Here is a 27,361-nt window from a genome sequence, read left to right on the forward strand (position 1 = left end):
ACAATTGTGTTTATTTTCTTTTTAGATTATGCCTTTTCCACACAATGTGGGCTTTATGCTTATGGGGAGAAGAGGTTGAAACGTGAACATGCTTAGCTAAAGGGAATGCGATGGGACAGCTAGTGTGAGCAGGGGATTCACCCTTAAGCAGGAAGGAAGGCAGTGGAGCTTGTCCTCTCTCCGTTAGGAATGGCAGCTTAAAACACCACCTATGAGACATGCTTAAATCCATGGCAATGGAAACTGCTTGGGAGATCAGCTATTTGTTGCCCCAAATTTGTTTTTGGATGAAAATTCAAAATTTCCCCCCATTTTCTGACCAGCTCTAATTAGCATGATGCGTGGATGTCCTGTCTTGTCTGGTCCCTGACTGGCCATGGTCATGTTGTATGCTGTGTTGACTAGCTCTGGGCCCATCGGGCAGAGCAGGAATTGAAAAATGGCTTGTGTTGCTGAGACCTCCAGGTCTGCAGTGTGAAATTTGGCAGAGAAGTGAATATGACCTGATAAGTGCTCAATCCCTCTCCACCTCTCTCAACAGCACCCACAAAGAGGTGCACATAGCAGTATATCCAGAAGGGTGTGAAGGGGTCCTTAAGTCTCAGATATGCTGCAAGTAGTACACTGGCTTGGTCTATATTACCAACTCATGCTGGTATAACTACATCCTCAGCGGTGTGGAAAATCCTAACCCTCAGTGTAGACTGCGCTATGTTGATGGGAAGGCTTCTATTATCAACATAGCTTCTGCCTCTCAAAGGGGTGGATGGAGAAGCTCTCCTGTCAGCGTACGTAACATCTTCACTAAGTGCTACAGTGGCACAGCTGTGCCTCTGCAGTGCTGTAAGTGTAGACAAGCCCGTTGTGTCTGAGGGAGTCCATCCCTTTTCCTCTCCATCTGCATCCTACACAAGGTGAGTTTTACATATCCTGATCTAAGAAACGGTTGACTCTGTCAGTAGATTTCATGGGCTTTGTGCAGTTCCTTTGTCTTGACTCTGTTTTTGGAATCTTCAAGAGCTTTTAATTAAAGATCTATCCCCCTCCTTCCAACTGTCTGACAGCCCAACAGGTTTGTTTCTGCTAGGTCTTTCCTCCTTTCCAATTTCATGTAAGATGACTATATACTGCAGATGTGAAATGTGCATGATTTTGCACTACTATGCATGTGCAACACTCTCCGTTTGCTGTGACTGGCTTACTCTTTTCTGAGATTGTGATGTACATATTTTCAGTTGTATCATAATTAATTGTCTCTGTAAATATTGGCTATGAACTGTTTGTTTGTTTTTCTACTTAGAAAAAGTATGCAATTTGTAGTCTTAAAAAACATTTAGTTTGGATTATGTCCCAATTATCAAATAGTTAAGATCAATACCTGGTAATCTCCAGAAGAAAGTGATTTATGAAATGTTAAAAGAGCTAAATATGTATAGCTGAGCAAAACAGCATCTGAAGGTGGTATAAAGGGTGATAGGAAGGATGTTATGAGATGTACATGACTTTTTACTTGTATTTATTTTGAACAAAATTATAAATAAAGAAAATGCCAACTAATTCCATCTGTCCCTTAAGCCATCATTAACTGGTTCTTTCTTTTAGGCATTGAGTCTTGAGGAGAGCATGGTGGCCTTCTGGTGATGGGATAAAACTACAAACAGAACAGAGCTGGTTAAAAAATAAAAACCAGTTTTTTTGCAAAACAAAAATTAAAGCTCTTATTGTTTCAAAATGTTTGAAACAAACTTTTTTGTTTTCTGTTTTTTAATATTTTGCAAATTTTAAAAAATTATTTACCACATAAATTTCTATAAAAAGCATGATAGAAATTTTTCATTTATAGAAAATCTAGACTGGGTTAAAAAGCATGAAGTTTTTCATGAAAAACTAAATTTTGGCAATTTTGACAATTTTTCATGAAAAATATCATTTTTGACATTTTCGGTTGAAAAAATCTTCTTGTTTTAAAATTTTGGTCAGCTCTAGAAAAATATAAATTAATGCTGAAAATCAGGAAAATATTCCTTACTGGTGGGGTCAAATAGAACTCTGAAGCATTCTCCCAAGGGAAGTGGAATGAAAGCTTCATTGTGTCACATATTTGTAATTGGGCTGGACCATGCACTAGCAAAATGTAGTAGGGAACAATTCTATATTACTCAGAGAGATGGACAAAGTGAACAAGTAGGTCATTTACAGCTCTATGGTCTGATTCTTTTGACTACTCCTCTCTCTTTTGGTCTTTAACTTTATTTAGATCGAATATGCCTCCCTAACCTTTATGAAATCACGTATCAAAGCAATTCAGTTCAATCAATATTCACATACAAGCACTCTGAACCTATTTTCAACCCTTTCATACACTCCCTCAACAGCATGGGAAATAAAATATGATTTCCAGTCTACCATTGAGGTCAGCAAATTTTGGCTGTGTTGGACCAAGTGGAGGATGTAGGGAGGAGTGTGAATTCCACAGTGAAGAACCCTTCTCCCTGAAATCACTAGCTGGCTCCTCTTTACACAAAGGAACTGCTAGCTCCAGCTCCATAGGTGATTATGTGAAAATTTGACATTTGCAGTGAGAAGTGATCTCTGAAGTAGCAGGACCTGGACTTTAAAGGTCAGCACCAACACCTTGAAGTCATCTGAAAACAAAGTAAGAGCCACTGCAGAGCACAGAAATCAATGTAATATGCTGCTGAGAGAACACTACTAAATACACCCAGCTGGGTTTATTCTCCATGAGCTGAAGTTTCTAGGAATTTTTCAGACATAGTTCCATTAATAGCATATTGCAATAATCCATTCTGTAGGTCCACCCCAGAAGAAAATGGTTGCAACCATTTTAGAAAGTACAGATGGAAAAATCCAATAATAATGTGAAATGTCACAATACAAACTATATTGCAAAACTAGATTTTCTAAGAACAAAGGAATGCCATGTGTTGGGTACCAAACGAATTGTATTGTGTGTTCTTTTGCTGCTGTTATGCTATATTTTGTTTCGTTTAAAATTTATATTTGAATCTAGTCATATTCTGCCCAACCTACTATAAATGCAGTAATTGTCCTTTATAATCAAGCTACTAGAATGGCCTTAAAATTGTAATCCTCATACACAACATAGTTGTTTATCAAATGATGTTAGTTTGCTTGATGTTTTAATTTACAAATTCTTTATTATGAGTCTAGTCCCTAGATTAGTAATTACTTCAGACATGTCATTTTTCATGTCTGATATCAACAAATACAAGAGAGTAGATCAGATTCTGAACTCAGTTTTGTCACTGTAAATCTAGGATAACTCCACTGAACACAATGGAGAAATTACTCCAAATTTATACTGGTGTAACATAATCTGGCCCGGTATCTCATTCAGAGGCAAACCACCCTATCTAAAGATGTACTTTTTAGTCTGGCATAGTGAAGACCTTGTTCCGTTCAAGCTGTGTATCTTCTGATTTCCTTGCCTGCTGAAAAAACTAGGTCAGGTTTCTTTTGACAGGAAAAGAGAAGCTTTTTTTCCTAATCTTACTAAGTGCCATATGGAACATCATCTATTATGCACTTCACATTGGTTGAGTTTTCTAATATCTCAGCTGTTGTTTTTCCTTCCAATCTAGTTATGTTTTGAAAACTTGTGAGTTATGTATGGACATAGATGTCAGTTTCTGAAAGCTATTAATCAGGATTTTTGGAGGAACTTTTCTTCCCGTTTGAAATACACTGGAATCAATTTATTTTTATTTTTATTTTTTTAAATTTTATTTATTTTTGGTGAGTCAGAATGGATGTAAGAAACATTTTGCTGAAAAATAGGAACTGTGACTCCAAGTTGGGAGCAGTTGGCATCTATGTAATACTTTTCTTAACTTAATATTTTTGTTACTTTTTTTATTATTAGGTTTTGTAATATCCAGCAAATCATATACCAAGCCAGCAGTATGTGAACAAATTTTCCAATAAGCTTCAATTACATTGTAAGTATTAAAAGAAAATTGTTGAGCACATCTAGCCAGCTGACTTTCAAGGTACAGAACTACCATATTCCATCTCAAATGATAAACCAAACACCTGAACAGTGAGAAAGAATTAGTACAGGAGGCATGACTTTTTTTTGGACAAGCCAGGGGAGATCAAGGACAGAGGGATTAACAATGTATAATAATAAATGCTCAGTTTGTTAATGGTGCTTTTCATCTATAGATCTCAAAGCAGTTTACAAAAGAAGGTAAGTATAATTATTCCCATTTTATAGATGGGGAAACTGAGGCACAGAGAGTTGAAGTGACTTGTCCATAGTCACACACCAGGTCAGCAGCAGACTTGAGACTAGGTTTCATTTGTTATGTAACTGATCTGAACCTACTTTAGTTCATGCATAAATTGAACATTCTTTGAGACTCGTAATCACTTGGTGAACTATTTCCCCCACTTATCTCTGCATCTCTTCTTTTGGCCACAAAAGGAAAAGCAGAAATTTTACAGAAAAGATGTTTCCGTGGTATTTTTCAATGCAGATAAACTCAGGAAGTGTGAGAAATCTGTCTGCTCTCATGGTAAGACCTCAGTAGCTCTGTAAACATGTCTAACGTGGATATTTCACTAAGGAATGTTCTCTGTTCTGGCTGAATCCCCCCCCCCCCACTATTTTCTGCATTATCACGATCAGATATTAACAATTCTGTCTATCCTAGGTACATATATAATCCCCATTACTGTAGTATGCAACAGCTTTCACAATCTTCAATATATTTAGCCCAGACCATCCCCGTGAGATATGGAAGTATAATTATTTCCATTCTATAAATGGAGAACCAAGGCGGAGAGACTAAATGACTTGTGTAGGAAATGAATTGAACCGGCTTTCCTAAGTCCCAGGCTGCCACACTAATCACTGGACAATTCTTTCATCTTACCACTGTTTTGTCTATGTCACATCTCTCTCTCCGTTTTTCTTTCATTGTGTACCATATCTGCTTTAGATCTACATAATGCTAGATAGGGTTCCTGTTTTGGATATGTACATTATTCTGCCTCTTGGGCAGGGCATATTTTCCAGGAATGTTATGATATTTTACTGTTAGTATTGTGCAGGCTTTTGTTGTATTTTTTCAGCTTTTGTTGTTGCTATTGAAACTCACTGTACTGAAATTTGCATCCTTATGTTTCCCTCTGTTCTTCTGACCTCTCAGTCCTTGTCCTCAAAGAAAACCTGCACAACACCTTCTTCAAAAGACAAGCCTGGGAACTTAAATTCATAACTCTACTAGACACTTGAAAACCATGGACTTAACAGAGACAGTGGCTTTATGGCTCATTACCATAATTTGTAACACAACCTGCTGCCTACTAACCCTCCTTTGTCCTACAAGTACAGAGGTATTAAATGAAGCGCTACAGAAGCCCAGCTGTAGACATAGCCTAAGTCCTTAAGGTCTTCTGTTGGTCTCACTCTGTTTTTGTTTTTTAATTGTATTTCTTTGTGAGCCTTTTTGTTGAAACACACCGTATTGAAAATTTGAATCCTTATGTTTCCCTTTGTTCTTCAGTGGCTCAGGTTCCCCCAGTGACATGTGTGTCAATCAGTTTCTTCTGATTTGGAGTGAGACCTGATGTTATCAGCATGCAATATGCCAAATCAAATGGGGGCAGTTCATAAAAAAAGGGTTGGGCTAGTTATTCCATTTCAGGGTTTGGTGGCCAAGAATGAGCAGGCATGACTTGGCTGGCACCAATTGCTAGGAACCAAGGGGTAGTCTTTATCTTTTTAAGATTCCCAGTCATTGGGATAGGGCTATTGGTATAACTAAAAGTGCTGAGAAGCTTGAAATGTCATATACAATAGGTTTGCATATGGACTTCAGCTGCCATTCACGTTCCATTTCAGGGGAGTCGTGTTTCTGGTATCCATTTCAAATTTAGCCCTCCAAGTACAAATCTTTCTCTTTTTATGAGAGTGCACTTCAGCACACCTTAATTTTGGGCAGCTTTCCTCATCGGAAGAGCATTTGTTCTAAGCTTCCTTCTTCTTATTGTAGTGGAAACAAAACAATAAGTAAAGTTCTATCCAGGCAAAAAGGGTAATTAAAAGAAACAGAATGGCAATAAAAGACCTCCTATATCAAATTACAGGATCACTCTACTCTTCTCATAGTGTGTTCTTGTATTCCCACTGCTATATTTTTCTTTCAATCCTCTTTTATGCCCAGATACTGCAGAATTCTTCAGCTAAATTTCACAATTAAACAGATTTCTTTCAACTGTTTAATAACATTTTAGCAACATGTAAACATTAATTTAGAAAACAGTTGGTAAAATGATAAAATGTTTTATTTGGATCCTGTATCCCAAGGGATGAAGGAGGTAAAAGAGGAGGAAAAAGCCTGGAATTGCAAGAAGTAAGGAGATTATGTTGGTTAGAGACCAGATAGAATCTGTGTTAGCATTTGGTCAGTGACAATTTAATATGCTTATGTCATTTCTACATCTCTAGCCAACCCATAGCTTATCATTCATTTTGTGAGATTTTTATAATGTGTTGGTCCTTGTTTGTTGGATGGTATTTAAGGGGTCTGATTCTGTAAAACAAAGGGCTAATCTTCACTTGAAATGCTAGAGCGGCTCAGGTGTAATGCTGCAGCTGTGCTGCTGTAGCACTTCAGTGTAGACACGCACCACAGCGACTGGAGGGTTCTTCTGTCACCATAGTTAATCTGCCTCTCTGAGAAAGAGTAGCTAGATTGATGGAAGAATTCTTCTGTCAACCTAATGCTGTCTACGCTGGGGGTTAGGTCGGCTCAGGGGTGTGGATTTTCACACCCGTGGATGACATAGCTGTGTTGACTTAACTTTTCAGTGTAGATCTATCCATAGAAACAAAAACTAAGGGTCTGATCCAACTCCCATGTTAGTCAGCGGAGCTGTCCTATTTAGATTCTATATTCAATAGTCTGAGGTATATGTTTACACTGAAGAGCTGGGGTCAGCACAACTTTGCTGGCATAATCCCCTAGTGTAGGTGCAGTGTTTGCTGACATTCTGCTGGTATAGGAACACCATCTCCCTGAAGGACGTTAGTTCTCTTCTATTGGCATAGCTGCATCTATATTGGGCACAGCTGTGTCACTAAGGGCACGTCTTCACTACCCGCTGGATCAGCGGGTAGCAATCGATCTATTGGGGATCGACTTATCGCGTCTTCACTAGACGCGATAAAATCGATCCCCGATGGCTCTGCCGTCGACTCCGGAAATCCACCGTGGCAAAAGGCAGAAGCGGAGTTGACAGCGGCGCAGCAGTGGTCGACTGGCCGCCGTCCTCACAGCCAGGTAAGTCGACCTAAAATACGCAACTTCAGCTACGCTATTCGCATATCTTAGGTCGACGCCCCCCCCACCCCCGTAGTGTAGACCTAGGCTAAGGGATATGTTTTTTCACATCCCTGACAGACATTAGCTATGCCGGTATAAGGTGTAAGTGTAGACCAGGCCTCAGTTGGTTTGGGATTTCTTGCCCCTGAATGCTATGTGAAATGGGATGAGGCATTGGCTCAAGAGCCTTTAGCCTTGTGGACTTATCAAGCCAGTCCAGTTGCTGAAGCACATCCAGCCACTAGTATAAGGAACAGGAGAAGACAGTAAGGCTGGGTCTACACTGAAAAGTTATATCCGCATATACAGACGTAGCTATGCCAACAAAACCACCAGTGCAGCTGCAGCTGTGTTGATGAAAAAGGGCTTCCATTAATGTAACTAACTGGTTTAGGGTGGTGTTCCTACACTGACAGAAGAACCCCTTCTGTCAGCATAGGCTGCATCTACACCACAGGGCTATGTCAGCAAAACTATGCTAGCATAGCTGTGTTGGGATAGCCTCCATAGGATAGATATATATCCTTGAATTTGCTCACCCTCCTCTTGTTTGAGTGTCCAGGATTTAAAAAACTGAGCCTTTTGTGCATGTTAGAGAGTTTCTAAACTAGGGAGAGGAAATGAGGAAGGGGTGGGAGGAAAACACTCTGATAGATGAAGTAGAGGAACAGAAGTGAGTGCTTTATTTATGTACACTGAGGAGCCTAAGTATCATGTCTTGTCAGTACTACATTAAGCACTACTTGAAAAGGCTAGGTTCCCTGTACCACTGTTTCAGTCAGGGTTTTCAGTCTTACTATAAATGACTGAACAGACAGTTAATTATAGTAAAACATGACAACAGAATGAATCCTTGTGTCCAATAGGTCACAAGACTGCATCATAGTCCTTAGGGGCTGACATGGAGATGCTGCCAATCATTTAAACCAGTGTAGGCTGGTTTTGAAAGGCAATATGAGTATATATAGTTTTGTTGATCGGAGAAATGCCAAAATGTTTCTGGCAGCATTTTGGTTTGTGACACTAGTTTTTCTGGTGGTAATTTTATACTGTGAAAGAGATCTTTGATTTCACTGCAGTTGTCAACCTACACATTACTGGCTGGCTGATATCACAAGAACCTCCCAGCTTTTACACAAGAAAAATGTGACTAAATTCTGTAAAATATAGAGGGATAGACTGATAGACTGTGCTATCAATTTTTAAACCCAAATCCACATAGTGTATGTGAATAAATTTCAGCTCATGATTTGTGGATATTACAGATGTCATTGGCTATTTACTAATCATTATTCTTATTCTGTGATCGGTCATCTCAGTCACATGGTATTGTTTCTATTGTTTGATTGGAATGGGGAAAAATGATCAGTGAATAACAAAGTCAAAACTTTAGACAGGTAATCAATCATGCTAAAAATTGTGAAACTTTCAGGATTCAAAAACAATCAGTAATAAGAAATTCTTGTGGACACATGACACCATGAAAATCAGTGTAGCAAATTTATCACATTTATTTGTGAAAATATTTGTAAATCATCTTTTGTATTTTTGTCCAGCTCTAATATGCATGTTTAAACCTGGATTGTGCTTCCTACTATGTGATCAAACATTGATATATAACACGTAAATTAAAGCATAAGAAATGCTGATTTTACAAGGAATTTGAAAATTTGTGTAATATCTTCAGGAGAAGGACTTCAGCCTTTTCTTTTTGTGTATCTCTTTCTATATGTGAAACACCAACACTATGCTGCTATATAAATAATATTATCTGTATAGCATCTTCCTCAGACTTTTGAAAAGCCTGTGATAAAGTAAACCCAAATGAAGCTGAATATCTTATCTACCTATTGCTGTTCTGGACTTCATTCAGGTTCTTGTCTAATCCAAATGAGCAGCCCTAGTTGTTATTAGTAAGTGTAAAAAGATTACTTTTTAAAAAGGAAATATTAACAAAGTTTTGAAATACTATGTGAAATGGCAAGGTCGGCAGCACACCTCAAAATCATCACCTGAGCATCTGCTCATTCAGGCTTGCATGGACAGTATCTAGCACAATGAGGTTGTAATATATGTAATACAGAACAATGAAATTAAATATAAAGGCTAATCTTACAAATGGTCCTTTTGTGGAACTCAAGGACATGGGACTTCGGTACATGGAGACCTTAAGACTGGGTCTTACTTTTATGAATGTTATAAAATTATTTTCATTGCTACGATACTGCAAAGTCACAATCTAAAGTTAGAAGAGTGGATGGCCAAAGAAATTACTGTTACCATCCCTTCACCCTGGCATAGGGAATTAGCTAACTTCTTTGTAGTTGTACTCTGTAGAAGAGGTGGATCTGAAAAGTGACAGCACAGCACTGGGCAGCTATAACTGACACAATAAAAATTACAACAGGAGACATGACTTCTAAATGTGGCATATCAAATGACTTTCTCAGATTTTTTTACTGTTGAGTTCATGAAGGAAATCAAGGAACCAAAAATCTGATCATGCAAGATCCCTGTTCACAGAACAAAGTTTTACAGTTTTTCTGCTCAGGGACTTAATTCTTTGTAAAAAGTTTCAGTGGTTTCATTGCCCCTCAGATGGAATAAATGTCATCCAGTTAGATTGCTGGGTGATGGCTAGAGTTTATTTCCAGATAAAATGCATGTGTTTATAAACTTCTGAGATGGTCCAGTCCCAGCCCATAAACACTGTATGGCTATGTAGGTAATACATGGCTCACCTGGGCTTCTCAGCAGCGGCTATTCTATTACCCAAGGGGGAAGCAATTGCCAGGAGGCAGCCACATAAAGATGGTTGCATAGAATCATAGAAATATAGGGCTGGAAGGGACCTCAGGAGATCAATGAGGCAGGATTAAGTATACCTAGACCACCCCAATAGATGTCTGTCTAACCTGTTCTTAAAAACTTCTAATGATGAGGGATTCCAAAGCCTTCCTTGGTAATTGGTTCCAGTGCTTGACTATCCTTATAGTTAGAAAGTTTTCCCTAAAAGCTAACATAAATCTCTCTTGCTGCAAATTAGGCTGATTACCTGTTGTCCTACCCTCAGCTGATATGGAGAACAATTAATCATCATCCTCTTTATAACAACATTTTACACATTTGAAGACTGTTATCATGTCCCCTCTTCAGTCTTCTCTTCTCTAGATTAAATATTAGAGTTGCCAGATATCCAGTTTTCAACTTTCCTCATGAAGAGGACAGAAAACATTAATGACAGGTTTCAGAGTAGCAGCCGTGTTAGTCTGTATCCGCAAAAAGAAGAACAGGAGTACTTGTGGCACCTTAGAGACTAACAAATTTATTAGAGCATAAGCTTTCGTGGACTACAGCCCACTTCTTCGGATGCATATGCGAAGAAGTGGGCTGTAGTCCACGAAAGCTTATGCTCTAATAAATTTGTTAGTCTCTAAGGTGCCACAAGTACTCCTGTTCTTTTTGAGAAAACATTAAGTGGTATATCCACAGTGAGAAAACACATTATGTTAGAAAATGTATTGGCTATTTTTTTTACTTAAACTGACACTGTACACGATATAGCACTTAGTATGCAGACAGGGATAAATTGTGTTTATTGTGTTCAGCTCACATATTTTTAAACATGTCCATCTTTGTCCATGCTAAGAGCACAATAGGGTCTAATGTCATGCTAGATAAAATGTGTGTTAGCTCCTCTTCCCACTGTAGACAAGGGCTAGGTAAATGGTGGTTTGCTCTGGTGAAATCCTCAATGTAGACAAAGTTAGTGTGTGCATTAGGAAATGCAACTGCTTGTTCAATGGATACCTGGCAGGGGTGGAGGGTATGTTTTGTTATTTATGTATCTATCTCGCTGGATGCATACAAATCAGGAAACATCTAGGTCTATTCTCCTAGAGATTTCTTGGGAAATAATGTATTGTAAGGGATACTTAAATGTTCCTGATTTAAGATATACAAGCAGCCTTGACAACATCCTTTGATCTCACTCCATCAGGTAGGAAGCTCTTCTTAGGGGCAAAAGAATACTTTTGGGGTATTAATCAGATTTTTCCAAATCAAATAATCTATACTATTTATATTTACTTCTACAAACATTTGTCAAACCCCTATAACTAATTCAGAACCCAACATATTCAGATCTGATTAAAAAGTACAGCCCTAAGACATATGGTGTGCTCTATGTAGACAATAATAATATAAAATCCACCACAGAAACATTTGTATCCCAAGGCAGTTATAAGGTATGTGGAAAAACCAAGTTACTTTCTACAAGAAAGAGTCTTAAATAATGAATACAATAATAATAAATCAACATTTATACTATGGTAGTGCCTAGAGGCTTCAACCCAGTTGGAACCCCACTATGCCAGGCACTGTTACAAACATACAGTAAATGATGGTCTCTGACCCTTTTGACTCTTATATAATGTAAATATGATGTGACTAAATTTTGAGTCCTTCTGGCACTTCTGTAGTTTAAAAGGAAACCCTTTAAAGTGTAAAGTAAGCAATTCACTCAGGAAATTATCTGCCAAAGCTAAGAAAGATCAGGAAATGCCAGCTCCACAATGCAGGAACATGACTTCTTGTACAAAGGCTCAGAGTGTATACCATTCAAATTGAAAGACACTATTTTGTATGTTAACACTTCTGGTATGTGTGAATACCCCAGGCTTGCCAAAAGAAATACAGCTGAGAAGAGTATGAGTGTGACTTGTATGACAGGAATGGACAATCTCAAAGACTTCTTTAATATTGTAGTTTTTATTTTTGTAAGACTGGATATTGGGTCTTCCGTTTTTCTGGTGACATCAGTACGGTTTAACATTTAGGTTGTTACGGCTCAATGGATATATTGCAAACTGATGGGGGAATCTTGCTTCAGATAAGCATCTAGAATGTAGGTCTCCAAGGCTGTTGAAAAGGGTTAGGGTGTGTAGAACCAGGTGGCAGTGGTTATAGGTGGAATGCTTCCTTCAAAGTTCACATGTAGTTTGAAATAGAAGTTAAAGTACAAATTATTAGGGGCTTGTCTACACTGGCAATTAACAGTGCTGTAACTTTCTCACTCAGGAGTGTGAAAAAACACCCCCTGAGCACAGCAAGTTGCAGCGCTATAAAGCGCCAGTGTAAACAGTGCCCCAGCACTGGGAGCTACGCCCCTTACTGAGGTGGTAACTTGCACCGTGACCACACAAGGCATGTTAAAGCGCTGCCGTGGCAGAGCTTTAGCGTTGCCAGTATAGACTAGCCCTAGATCTTGTCTAGATTAGACCTCTTTACAGCAGCAAAAATCCATGTCAATGCAAATCATCAGTGTAGAGGCACTGCAGGGGTGTAAAATCGGCTTTGCTTTAGTGCTGCACTGTATCTGCATCAGTGCAAAAAATTCTAATACAACCAAGCCTTTAATGCTGCAGGTAGCGACAACTACTTCTTTGCAGCTTCGGCTGCACTGAGTTGGTGGTAGAACTCAGCTTAGCAGTTGAGTCAGAATCAATGGTGTCATAGGCACAGATCTAAGTGTGCTGCCATAGGGGAGTCTAATACTGGGCATGGATGGCCTCCATATTGATGCTTTGAGTTCTCTGGAATTGGGATGGGAATCCTTGGTAGATCCTGGAGTTTTGAGTGGTTGGAAGGATGTGCCCCCTGCTCCTTGCACTTAATTCTAAATGGACTTCAAGTCCCTCCTCAATCCTGCCATTCCCCTAACACTGCCATTGGTGCCACTCACCACCATGATCACATGCTTGTATGTTATATTCCTATCCCCCACTTTACATTTTTCACTTATCTTTTTGTTTGCAGACTCTTTGGGGCAGGGACTGGCTCAGTGGTGCCCATGTCTTGACTGAGACCCTTGGTTGTATCATAAATGATGACATACTACATGTTTTTTGTCCACAATGTCCCATAATAACTAGGAATTAACAGGCATGGGCCCTATCCTGATAGGTGCTGAGTATTCACAAGTCACTAAGGAAAACTGATTGCTCAACAACCCTCAATATTAGGCTCTCTAATCATTGTAGAATGTGCTATGGCTTGAAGCTACAGACCATATTCCAGTCACAGGGAGAGGTGCTTTGTCCACAGAAGCTGTGCTGTAGTAGGAGCTATAGGGAAGAGTTCTCCATACTTGGCTAGAATTGCTCATGAGGACTCCCGGTGACCACTTGCCACAACAGCAGCTCCCCCACCTGGGACTGGTTGTACAGTGCACTCCTCCCAGTGATGTGGTTAATGAAGGAGTGGCCTTGCCCTCAACCGTCCCCCACGAGAAGATGGCATTAATGTGGAGCAGAGGCTCCACTCACTGTCCAGCTACACTGTGTCTGCCCCCTCCCTAAGGGATATGTGGGTGGAGACTGCTCTCCCATCTGTAGCCCCTACATCCAGAATGGCTACTTCCACTGCAATTCCCCACCCAGCTGTTTCCAACATATGCGAGAGCCTCAGCCTCTGATCCCATCCACATCCTGTGGCCTCATCTAAATTTAGCCTTTGCAATATCTTCCCTCGTGATTCCTCCTTAGCTCGTGAGGATGGGATAGTAATTTCAGTCCCTCTCTTTTCCCCAAATAAGAGTGAACTGGCTGTGCAGGAAGAGGAGCCAGAAGTTAACAGACATGTTTGTGGATGGCATATGTGTGGGGAGTTCTGAGAACTTTAGCTTCAATCATGTATGGGTATTAAAAATGACTCTAGTGATTAACAATACAATAGGGTTACCATATTTTGAGTGTCCAAAAAGAGGACAATCCACGGGGCCCCGGCCCCGCCCCTCAGCCCCGCCCATGTCCCAGCCCCAACTCCACCCCTTCCCCAAAGTCCCCGCCCCAACTCTGCCCCCTCCCCTGCTTCCCGCGAACATTTGATTCGCGGGAAGCCTGAAGCAGGCAGCAGGTAAGCTAGAGGGGGTGGGGGGGAGGAGGCGCAGCCCAGTCTGCCCCCCCCGCAACCGAGTGGCTCCCTCCGGCGGCCGGCCCTGGCCCCAGCCCCAGCGTCTCCAGCCTGGCTTGGCTCGGGCCCTGGGGTGCCGGCCCCGGGCCAGCCCCCGGCCGAGCACCCCCAGGCCAGCACCGCCGGCCCCCGGCCGAGCACCGCCGGGCCCCAGCCCCCGGCCCAGCACCGCCGGGCCCCGGCCCTGGCCCCCGGCCCAGCCCCCGGCTGAGCACTCCCGGCCCCGCACCGCCGGGCCCTGGCCCGGCCCCCAGCCCAGCACCTCCCTATTTTCTTGGACATGTTCGGCTTTTGGGGATTTCCCCCCGGACAGGGATTTGAAGCCCAAAAAGCTGGACATGTCCGGGAAAATCCAGACGTATGGTAACCCTACAGTACAGTGACTATGCAAATCCCTCTGCCCTGATTGGCTAAGGGCCATTAAGAAGCTCTGCATTTGTATACTTTACAATTATTGAGAAACAGTCATACATACATTATGCAAATCAAATCCACTCCGCTAAAGTGCAAGGAATTGCATAAATTGATAACTGAGGATTTGTCTACATATGTCTACATATTCAGCTTAAACCTCTCCAACGCATCATCAGTGATCTACAACCCATCTTGGACAATGATCCCTCGCTTTCACAGACCTTGGGAGGCAGGCCTCGCCCACAGACAACCTGCCAACCTTAAGCATATTCTCACCAGCAACCACACACTGCACCATAACAACTCTAACTCAGGAACCAATCCATGCAACAAACCTCGATGCCAACTCTGCCCACATATCTACATCAACAACACTATCACAGAACCTAACCAGATCAGCTACATCATCACCGGTTCATTCACCTGCACGTCCACCAATGTTATAGATGCCATCATGTGCCAGCAATGCCCCTCTGCTATGTACATTGGCCAAACTGGACAGTCACTACGTAAAAGGATAAATGGACACAAGTCAGATATCAGGAATGGCAATATACAAAAAACCTGTAGGAGAACACTTCAACCTCCCTGGCCACACAATAGCAGATGTAAAGGTAGCCATCTTACAGCAAAAAACACTTCAGGACCAGACTCCAAAGAGAAACTGTTGAGCTTCAGTTCATTTGCAAATTTGACACCATCACATCAGGATTAAACAAAGACTGTGAATGACTAGCCAACTACAGAAGCAATTTCTCCTCCCTTGGCATTCACACTTCAACTGCTAGCAGAGAACCTCACCCTCCCTGATTGAACTAACCTAGTTATCTCCAGACTGATTCTTGCCAGCATATTTAAACCTGCCCCTGGAAATTTCCATTACATGCATCCGATGAAGTGGCCATTCACCCACGAAAGCTTATGCTCCAATCATCTGTTAGTCTTAAAGGTGCCACAGAACTCTCTGTTGCTTTTTACAGATCCAGACTTACACGGCTACCCCTCTGATACTCTACATATGGAATTATTCCAGAATAGCTGTTTCGGAATAAATGTTCTGGAATAACTATTCCTAAATATCATGTATGAACACTCTTATTTCATAATATATTTAATCCAATTTTGAATTGGATACTACTTATTGAAGCGCACAATGCATGACTTATTGAGACTTGTGAAACATCAAAAATTGGTTTTCAAAAGTGAAATTGAGTGAGAGGGCATGGGAAGGAAAGGGGTGGGGACGAAAAGAAGTAGAACCTCATGCCATTCAGATCTGCTGATGATTCTAGACAGTCTAAGGTGGGGGAGGGACAATTAATAAAATGAACACAGTGGATGAGCATACATAATCTTGACTAAATACTCTTTAGTGATGTGTTTAGGAAACGTCTTTTGAACATAATCCACTTTCAGGAAACACATTTTCCAAAGTAATTCAGTCAAATCAACAAAGGCCCTTTTGAAAAATTGTACCCTCTGAAAAAGTGAGTGTTTGGTCTAAATGTTTTAAAATAAAGTTTATTTGCGTGTAGGGATAGTGGTTGAAATGATAACTTTTACAATATCTTTAAGTATGTAACTATTGTAATCCAAATGACTCAGTCTCTTTAGAATGGCTCTTTCAAAGTTTTAATTTAATTAGTGGGAAAACAAATCAACCCAGATTGACAAGAAACCATTAATTAATGACTTTTAGTTTTCTGTCTTTTCAACAGTTGAAATAGCCAAAAGAGATAATAAATTATTAAAATTAGATATTAAGCAAAATCATATTTACCATACAATTATGGCTGTTTTAGCCTAAGTAGGTGTAAATATATCATCTTCCACTGGAAGAACTGATCTTTCAATATTAAACATCATAGAAGCCAATATTTGAAAGCAATTAATAGGGCCACTTCAAAATAGGTGGAGAAGAGACATACTTATAGCCCCTGTTTTAATGCACAGGAATAGATGGATTTGTTGTAGGATAAAATAAAAATTTTGTTCTTTTCCTAACCACCCACCTAATAAAGCAGTCAGTTGGCATCCAGGAAACACTAATATCAAGTGCAGATAATCAGTTCCTGCTGTTTGCCATTATACAATTAAAGATAAAACAAAAGACTTCATATTCATGTTACTTTCTCATTGTTAAAGTAACTACCTTTCTTGCTTCTTATCTTTGTTACTCATTAGAGGAGCTGACAAAGCAGAGGAAACAGTAATGAAACTATAAGGATGTTTGTTGTCTGTTGAAGTTTTGGTCCTTCAGAACTCATTCCAAGATGAATCCAAGCAGGCATGTTTTTCTTTGTAGGACCTGAAGGAACAAAGCCTGAATTTAAATTCCTTTAAATTAAACAGAAAAAGGTATGATTTGCATGTACTTCATTGCTCCAAAGTACTTCCTTTCAGGCTTCAGCTGAGCACGCAGCTATGGAGTCTCTTTCAAGGGAGTGTTTACAGTTTTGAAAGAGTTGTGAATGGCAGCACTCAGAGAACATTTAAGAAATGACTGATGAGATTTGATGGCACTCAGGAGAGAAAACCTCCAAGTATTCATATGTAAATCCCAGATATTTGCCAGAATGTTGCTTTTAAGTACTGCCATATTTTCTTTCCAAGTGCATATGGAGTAAGTAGATGGAGGTAATGTTCCCCCTAGAGACCCAGAAACTGGTTTTAATGTGAAAGAAAAATGTCAGAGTACTAAAAGCTTTCAGGTTTTTCCTTTGTAAATAAAAGCCTCCAGGGAACTTGAATGGAAAAATTCCTTCTAAAGAGATTATCAAATTTGTTAATTCACTTAATGGTCTTTCCAGGTTAATTGGATTTTGCTAATCAGAATGCTGTCCCGGTGTGTTTACCTTGATTCTAACTTCTTAGGGGCTTAAAATGGTAAACATTTAATGAAGAGAGATCTTCTCTTTTGTTCCACACAAACACAGATACATTATAATTTAGCAGATCTCTGTTTAAATTAAAGGGAATCTGGAAGGAACAATTTTCTGTTACATTATGTACTACATAAAGATTTTCACTGTGTGTGTGAGATATATATATATAGATATATCTATATTACACAAATATAGTATTTTTATTATATATATATATATATATATATATATATATATATATATATATACATACACATACACACACACACACTTTGTATACATAATGCATATAAAATATAGGTCATAATTATTTATATATAATCTGAAAAGAAGTATACCCTGTAACTCCCCCTCAATTCAGAGAGATCTGTTAAATTAAAAAATATTAACCTCTGACTATAGGGGAATTGAGGAATTCTTGAACATCACCTCTCACTCCATTAACTTTCTCCGAGAGGTTTAGTATTTCACACCACACTCTAGATACTTATCCAAATCTTTAAAAACCAAAAATATTAACATGAACTTAGCGCTGTTGAAAGGTGCTGACATACAAAATCTCTTATTTATCCACTGTTCAAGTCCATTGTGGTCAGAGATTGTACAGACTTTCCCATAATATCCTGACAGCGTGCCTCCACACTGAGCTAGAGGGGTCACCTCTAGTGAAGGCAAGTCCCTACGCTTATCTTTGTAAAATTTCCCATCATTGCTACCACTGGTGGGTTTCCACTGATGATAGCAACAGTGAGAACTCCAACGTAAACAAGACCCCAGCAACTGTCAATGTGTTAATAACAGTGTCAACTAGATCTAATTTGCGCAGGATTAGATGACAGAATGATTACACTGCCAGTGGGCAGGATACAGTAGGGCCTGGTCTAGGTCGACGTAGTTATGGTGCTCAGGGGGGCGTGAAAAATTCACAACACTGAGTCCCATAATTAAACTGACCTAACCTCCATGGCTAGGTCAATGGAAGAATTCTTCTGTCAACTTCTTATCCACTGCTTAGGGAAGTGGATTTTCCATCTATGTGGGTAAAACCCTTCGGTCACTGTAGAATCGCCAATGCTACAGTGTTACAGTTGTAGCTGTGCCTCTGTAGCACCCATAATGTAAATGTGGCCTAGCACTCCCACGACTGGTGGGGGTGCAGTGTTGTTGGCATTGGTGGGAAATTTTCTGTCAAGAAGGCTAATGTAGAGATGCCAGTGTAATCTTTGGCCTCTGGATTGAGAGCAAACTCATTCTAATATAGTCCAACACTCATCCCTATTGACCATGAATGCCACCTCAGCTGGACCCCAAGTTTAAATTTGGTCAAGGCAAAGTGTTAAGTTTCCCCTTATACTGTACATCTGGAATCCTTATTTCATTCCCAGTATTGGTATTTGTTAGAACTCAAGAGACTTCCTTTCATTGAGTCAGCCCTCCTGTCTTGAGAGAAACCTGGGGCTGCTTCTTGAACGATTCTGAATAATCCTGACACTGCCCAAGTGTTTACTCCCTTCATAGCTGATTACTGAATATGACAGAGGTGAGCTGTGAATAGTAAAAATATGCACTAGAGATGTGAAACATGAATTATGTGTCACATGATAACTGCACATGAATTATGCTTTAGAAAGGAATAATGATGCTTCTTACCGCAACCATCTTCCTGGTTTTGAGGGAAACAGTGCAGAATCCCATAAACACATTGGCAGAACAAACATCCTTCCTGGGTCCACTCTCCATGACCAATGGCACCGCAGCTACTGCAGGAGGAGAAAAAAGATTCCATAAACAGGAGTGCTGTGACTGAAAATTGAGTTTCCTCTTTCTCCTTCACTGGGAGATAATCCCTGTTTGTTGCTTACCTGATCCGTTTATCACGTTCACAGTGTCTGCCAGTAAAGTGTTTTGGACATATGCAAAAACTCCCCAGGAAACAGGTCCCTCCATTCTGACAGCAGCTTCTGTTCAGTTTTCTGGCTTGAGTCAAAAGTAGAGAGAGCAGAAAAGAAGTTATCCAAGGAACTAGACTGTCAAACAGAGAGACTTGCCATGCACAGCTAGGTCACCACTAGGAATCTGTCTGGTAAAGAGTTACCATCTGATGGCTTTTAGGTTCCAGTTCTTTGTAGAAGAAACCTGTCCAGTGGGAAGAACCCACTACAGTTGGTTGAACTTGTTAGTCTTTTCAAATAGAGCAAAGATTGAAGTTAATTTCTTCCTAAAATCAAGGTTTGATTATCCTCACGTTCACAGAGGCCATGAATCCCCGCAGCCATATGAGCAGTATGCCTGGTGTGTACCATTGTCAGGGGCAGAGCCAGCCTCACAGCAGTGGTGAGGAGGAACAGTACTGGCTGCCCCATTATTCTTTAAAATTTGGCCCCACAACCCTCAGTCATGACGGGGGAGCACCAGAGCCAAAGCCAATAGAATTGCGACCTGGCACACGGGGGTTGCAGCGCTGCTGCTCAGGTTATGACGAATGGGCCACGGGGCCAAACATGAGCGTCGCTGTGACTTCCTTGCACCAGGTCTCAATGTCACTCTCAAGTCTGATCCCACTACTGTGATGACAGAGGGCAGTGGGTGCCAAACCTGAATGGGCAGTGCGGTGACTAGTGCTACTCCTTGTCATTGCTGTGGGGCTAGCTCCTGTGGCACGGCAACCCCTCCCACCTGCTGGAGCCTTGCCCAGTCCACAGGATTCACTCAGCAACAGCCTCAAGACCTGCTCAGGGAGCTGCAGTGAGTGCCTGTGTTGGGGAGCTGTCTGGGAGAGGTACAGCAGGGAGCCATGGGTGGAAAGTGGACATGAGAGGATTTTACTTAGGGCCCAGTGATGGGTCTTGATGGGTGACTGTTTTGTTTTCTTGTTCTGGATGGGAGTCTTGTTGAAGAAGAAACTTTGGCCTGGAACCCCCAGAGGTACCTTGCATTGTGCCTATCATATGAAAAATTTTGGGGGTGTCTCTTCACAACGTGGTACCTTTTAGAGCCCAGTTTTGCGGCTAGTAGAGGACTTCAATCTCCAGGGGTGTCAATCTAGTACCTTTCACAAACACTTAACTTGCTTAAAATAGAGGAACAACAAGGAGTCTGGTGGCACCTTAAAGACTAACAGATTTATTTGGGCATAAGCTTTAGTGGGTAAAAACCTCACTTCCTCGGAAGTGTTTCAAAACATTTGCATCTGTTGGTAAGATATTTACATGTGAATTATTGAGAATATAAAAGAGTTTGGTTGACAGAGAGAATATGGACTGTGCCAAATTACAGCAGAATGCTAGAGATCTTTCATGGAAAAAAAGTACAGAAGTGTAGATCAGATAGGACTGGATTCCAAAATGAAATAACAGAGGTAGGAAGATATTACTCAGATTTTAAGATCTAAAATGTGTGTTAGTACAGAGATTATATAAGGGCTTCTGAAATATGCTGGGTTAAAACAATGGAGACTAAGTCCCATTTATCTACAGAACAGGGTATAGCACAAGCAACACCCACTAATATGCATCAAGCCTGACCTCTGAAGAGTTCTTTATAGTATGTTTTCCATTAAAGAGGCGGGGAAGTATAAGAATAATTACAAGAACGTGCTCTCTGAATCATGGCAATAGCTTTCAACACAGCTCCCTCGATATTCACATAATGAAGAGTATTTTCATATTTAGATAGTGTGTGGGGGTCTTTTTTTAGTTGCCTTAATAACAATCAAACCAAAGCAAACGTTTCTGGGAAAAACAGAATTCATAAGAAGATTTAATGTGAGTGGCAATGGCTCTCATATGCCAGAGAAGCACTTATTTCTGAATTCTTCTCACTTCTCAGATTTGTACACTTCAAGCATGGCCCCATGCAGAGGGGCATATCTATTTTCATGGAGCAGTTCTAACTGTGTGATGTGATTTTTATGACTGACTCTTGTGCATACATTGTAGCTTGTTCCTGCTAATAAGCTACATCATGTGCAGCATTCTTAAATTATTCATTATTTGTATTAGTGTAATGGCTCAGAGCCCCAGTCATGGACCAGGACCCCGTTGTGCTAGGCCTTGTACAAACACAGAACAAATCAATTAAGAGTTATATCATACAGTTCAAGCTTCTCTATTTTTAACCTGGAAACATGAGATTTTGCAAGGCAGATCAGATTACTGATCCACCTACTGTGGTATCCTCTGTCTGGTAATGAGAATTGCTGATGTTTCAGAGAACAAAGTCTTGCCTGCTTCCGTAGTGCATCTAAGCAGTTTTGAAGTGCTGTACTGTACATTAGAGAGATTCCTTCTCAGCCCCGTAGTTTATGCCCAGAAGTATGCAAAATGATTCTTTATCTTGGAATTTATAATTGCATATGCATGCTAAGTTACACTGTTATGCAGCCCCTTTAAAAAAAATTTAGCTACAGTGCCTGACTAGACTATATGCTGTGCTACTGAGGCTATGTCTACACTGCACTTATGTCGTTAAAACTTTTGTCACTCAGGGGTGTGAAAAAATACCTCCCACCCCTCCCCGAAGGGCAAAAGTTTTAATGACAAAAAGCACCAGTGATTTGTCAGTGGGAGATGCTCTCCTGGTGACAAAGACCTTGGCTACACTTGAGGATTAACAGTGCTGCCATGGCAGCGCCGTGAAGTGCGAGTGGAGTCGTGCCACCAGCGCTGCGAGAGCTCCCTCGCAGCGCTGCAAGAGCTCCACCTCTCCGAGGGGAATAGCTTGCAGCACTGCGAGTGAGCGTGCGGCACTGCAGGCGCTGATTACACTGGCGCTTTACAGCGCTGCACTCGCTGCGCTCGGTGGGGTGGGGTGCGTTTTCACACCTCTGAGCGCAGCAAGTTGCAGCGCTGTGAATTGCCAGTGTAGCCAAGGCCAAAGCTACAACCCATCCTCAGGGTAGTTTTATTTTGTTGGCAGGAGAGCTCTCTTCCAGCGACAGAGAGCTGCTGCACTGCATGCCTTACAGCAGCAAGGCTTTAGCGGCATGGCTGTGCCACTATAAGTTGTGCAGTGTAGACATAGCCTAAGTAATGCAATTGAGGACAAAGGTCTGGACATCACTGGAGCCTGCAGTTCTTCAATTAAGGTTTCTTTAGTTATTGTAAAAAAATAGTTCAATTTGGATCATGTATACAGTGAAGCTTGACTCTTCTCCCCTTCCCCCCACCTCTAGAATGCAAATAATATAACTGTGAGCATAGAAAAGAATATTTTTTTTGATCATGTACCAATCAGTATTTAAGTGGCAACAAAACCCTAATGGCATGCTCCCATCAAAAGAGATGATTTGAGCCAACTTTCTCAACTTCCCCTTCGTCTGTTTGCAACCAGCAAAATGAGGTGTATGACAGAATGAGGTGTATGACATATCACCTTTAACCCTTTCCATCAGTTACAGCATTAGTGCTGAAATGGACTAGCAGCATTTCCTGATTATCCATAGGGCTACATTTTCCAAGTGTCACAGGATATTTTGATGGGATTTTGGGTGGCTAAATGCCATACAACACTTTGACAAGTTACAGATTGAGGTCAGATTTATACAGTATTGCCAAGTCTGAGTATTTAAAAATCAGAAGTGTCACACCAAAAACCATCATGAGTGGCATACAAATCAGAAGATTTAAAAAAAAAAAAAAAAAAAAAAAAAAAAAAAAAGGTTACTTTTATTTGCCTTCTCATTTCTAAGGCATAGAGTTGGCCACATGGTTTATATTTAATTTTCACCTGTGGGTAGCTCTACTTTTTAAAGAACTCTAATCTGTTGTACAATTTTCAGTTTTCAAGACAGCATTTAATCAAATAATAAACCAGAATTTGGAGTGTTTCCCACTTTCTGGGCACTTGTCTGCTATTCATTTATTCTGTGGAACTGCTTAAGATTTTAGAGCCAATTTTTAAATGTGGCCACATGCAGCAAGGTCCATCTGCAAAAATATGTATATACACTCCTTATGTGTGCAAAAACATGCATTTCAAAAGGTGTATCTTGAGTGCATATGGGATGAATGCACAACATAATCCATGGAATTTACTGTAGAATCCATATCTTCCTGCAGAATTTAGATTCAATTTCTATTAAGTATATATTTCTATATACAATGACACAGGTTATTCATACAAATATCACTGTGTATGCAAATACAGAGTTGTGTGCATCCAACAGGTGGGCACAGAAGTGTAGCCCTTGATTTTTTTAATATAACAAAGTCAGGTTATTATGCAATGGTGCCTGCGTGAATGGGTTTCTCCTTGAGAAGCTAATTTGCATTGGACATGAAAAACCTGTTGCCTCTCAATACAATGATTAACTTACCATCTGTAAGCCCAATGAAAGGTAAGACTTCAGAGGGGTTCCTCCTTCTCCTCTCAGAATTGAGATTATTTATATCATTAAAGGTGGTTAAGGAAGTGTTTGGATTTTTCTGGTCTGGGTTATCATCACGGTTCTCCCCCTCACAGCCTTTAAATATATATATTAAAAAAACAACAACAAAAATTTAGGTCAAACTCTCAGTGATGGCTAAACTGTAGATTTAACTTTGATAGCTGCAATAGATGGTGTTCAAATAAAGTTCCCATGCAAGTTTGAAGTGGTGGTGAAGATATTATCCCATCATGGTATGGAAGCTGGTCAGTATTTTATGTACCTTTGTCTGTTTGTTTTTCCAGGGTTACCATATCTAACAAATAAAAAAAAAAAGAGGACCCTGCATGGCCCCTGGCCCCGCCCATTTCCCCAGCCCTGCCCCAACTCCGCCCCTTCCCCGCCCTAACTCCGCCCCCTCCTCCTTCTCACTCCCAGCCACGCGAAAAGGGCTGCCCGAGCACTACCGGCTTCACGGTTTGCCAGGCAGCCCCCAGACCCTGCGCCCCCGGCCGGCGCTTCCCCAGCACAGCTGGAGCCCGGGAGGGGAAGCGCCCAGCCGGGGGCGCAGGGTCTGGAGGCTGCCTGGCAAACCGTGAAGCCGGTAGAGCTTGGGCTTCGGGCAGCCCCTATGCCTCCGGACCCTGCGCCCCTGGCCGGGCACTTCCCCTCCCGGGCTCCGGTGGCGCAGGGTCCGGAAGTATGGGGGCTGCCCGAAGCCCATAGCGCTCAGCTCTTAAACAGAGTTGGGGAGGAGCAGAGCTGCCGCGGCCGGAGGCTCTGCTCCTCCCCTGACTCTTCGGCTCTGTTTAAGAGCCGAGCTGCCCCAGCGCTACCGGCTTCGGGCCGCCCCCATGCCTCCGGACCCTGCGCCACCGGAGCCCGGGAGGGGAAGTGCCCGGCCGGTGGCTGGGGTCCGGAGGCAAGGGGGCTGCCTGAAGCCCATAGCGCTCGGGCAGCTCGGCTCTTAAACAGAGCCGAAGAGTCAGGGGAGGAGCAGAGCAGCCGCGGGAGGGGAAGTGCCCGGCCGGCATTTTCCCAGACATGTTCGGCTTTTTGGCAATTCCCCCTGGATGGGGGTTTGATTGCCGAAAAGCTGGACATGTCCGGGAAAAACCGGACGTATGGTAACCCTAGTTTTTCTGCTTCAGGGCCTGATCTAATTCTCATTGCCTGCTCTCAGTGAGAGGTGGGACAGGTAAAAAGGTTTTTTGAAATGTTCTGAAATATCTTGCTGAAGCTTAGTAGTATGTATTACAATAGTATCAAGCAGCTCCTAACTAGGGATCCAGGCCTACTGTGCTAGCCACTGTACACACATAGTTAAAAGTTGCCCCAAAAAACTGATATCCTGAGACACCAATTCTGTCCTCAGTTGTGTTTAGAGTGGAACTGGCAACTGATTCAGGGTGCAGTGTTAATGGAAGACCCCAATCCTGCAAACAATCTGGTACATGCTTAATGTTACTCACATGAATAGAAGCATTTAGGATTATTCACATATGTAGGTGTTTGCAGGGTGAGGGTAAAAGCAGTATTTGTTTTGTATGCTAGCTATTTGCAAGTAAAAGTATTCAAAGTGCACAGAAAAATACATTTTTTTGTTAAGAAAACCAGCAAAAGCAAAACGGGGGTTGAAGAGGGGAGAGAAGGAGTTCTCTTACCATTTCCAAATTGGATTACTTGTAAAGATAGTGCCAAGCTTAAAAGACACCTAAAACACAAAATGATACATATAAGGGAATGCTGATCTCACTAAAAAGAAGTTAAATTATACCATCAAAGGAGCAATAAACCTAGCATTTATTATGCTCAACAATCCTGGAGCAATATAGGGTTTGAGGAAGGGAAATCAACACCTACTTACTACTACATTGATGAGTACAAAAGAAAATGATAGCTATAGAGAAAGATAAAATTGAAGTTAAGGATCTTAAATATAAGATTTTATAAAATGTCAATACACTTCACTAGAATGAATGAACACTGGCATTTTCCAGACTGACTATGTATATAAAGTAGCATTAGCTTACCTAATAAGCAGCATTTTTCCTCAGGTCAGTCTGTATTTCTTTCCTTTCCTTACACCTGAAATCCCTCTGATGTATTTTTCACACCACAGTCCACACAATGAAGAACTCTTTCTGATAGAAGGCAGACTAAAGCTACTCCCTGCACACCTCAGCTCACAGGGTAATGCTTATCCCCCTGAGCTTTAACACTGAGTTGACACTGTATGTATTCTCTGGCTCCCTGCAGGAGGTCACTTACAATTAGCACCTTCCTACTCTCTCCTCCCACCTCCTCACTTGACCTCTTCTCATTAACTCAGCAATTTGCCAAGAGGCCAGAGGGGTGATGTTATACAGGCCCCATTATGGGTTGGCCTTGGGGCACCATAGTTAAGGTTGAACTGAGCTTTCAGTTGAAAGCTAATTTTCAAAGTGCTCTAATATCCACATGCACACTCAGATTGTCTTGAAAATTTCTGTGCATCATCAGGATGCAGGATGATAGGGTGCAAATTTGGAGTCTTTTGATCAAGATATAGAGCCCAGAAAAAATTAAAATGAGTCCGAAACCAGCAAAGGGACCATATTTGGAGTTTTTGTATGTTAGTTTTTGTGTAATATGCTACCTTGTTTGGGGCCTTTTAAATATTATATACAATATTTTAATGGTTGGCAATTTATTATTTAACTGTGCAGTCCGATAAGGACCTTGACAGATAAGGGACAGATCTTAGTGACACAATAATAATGTATTATTTATTAGATTATAAAATGTGCATATCCCTAAATAAGTGCTTGTCTACATGTAGAATGTCATGGGTTTAACTTAAGATGTGATTTTAAACAGATTTAGTTACACTTGTGCAAAAGGCCATGTAGACACACTTGTTTCTGTTTAAACCATGCTTTATTTTGGTTTAGTTTAAGGAATAGGTTTAAATGAAACTGAAATAATTCCACACAGGGATTTGCACCCGTTTGACTAAATGAGTGCAAGCATGTTTGCAGAAGACCCTCCATGCTCTATATTAGTAGAGGCCTGTTGCACTTATTGGGTATATACCTATCTTGAAGTGGTTTCCTGTTATTTCAGCTGCGGTATTGCCAACCGAAGCATTTATCATTCATGAATTCAGACCCCAATATTGTTGTTGCTTTAAAAATTATATGATTTTAAACAGTAATAAATATTAATATTATATATATATATTAATAAACTCTTTTTTGCTTTCTGGTGTTTGAGCTTTCAAGGTTCATATTTTCCAACTTTTCTCTGCAATAACAAAGGTTAGAAACTTAATTTGTATTAAATGAAGGCTAAAATTCTCATGTTATCCA

General features: G+C 40.9%; 1 protein-coding gene across 1 annotated transcript; it reads right to left on the reverse strand.

Moving 5' to 3' along the window:
* Positions 1-16,939: 16,939 nt before the first annotated feature.
* Positions 16,940-27,147, reverse strand: LOC128839333 (cryptic protein-like). Its single transcript, XM_054032235.1, has 6 exons — positions 27,087-27,147; positions 25,676-25,762; positions 23,961-24,107; positions 19,507-19,621; positions 19,295-19,404; positions 16,940-17,067 (listed from the first exon to the last, which is right to left on the reverse strand). The coding sequence occupies exons 1-6, from the start codon at positions 27,145-27,147 to the stop codon at positions 16,940-16,942; spliced, it is 648 nt and encodes a 215-aa protein (XP_053888210.1).
* Positions 27,148-27,361: the final 214 nt, after the last annotated feature.

This window comes from Malaclemys terrapin, chromosome 6, assembly GCF_027887155.1.
Source record: "Malaclemys terrapin pileata isolate rMalTer1 chromosome 6, rMalTer1.hap1, whole genome shotgun sequence".
Taxonomy (NCBI): Eukaryota; Metazoa; Chordata; order Testudines; family Emydidae; genus Malaclemys; species Malaclemys terrapin.

Coding starts and splice junctions, on each gene's coding strand:
- LOC128839333 (XM_054032235.1), bottom strand. CDS start 27,147: ATGATAAATGCTTCGGTTGGCAATACCGCAGCTGAAATAACAGGAAAC. Junction 25,763..27,086: donor AGGAAACCACTTCAAGATAG/GTATATACCCAA, acceptor CTTTTTAGTGAG/ATCAGCATTCCCTTATATGT. Junction 17,068..19,294: donor AAACCAGGAAGATGGTTGCG/GTAAGAAGCATC, acceptor TTGTTCCTTCAG/GTCCTACAAAGAAAAACATG.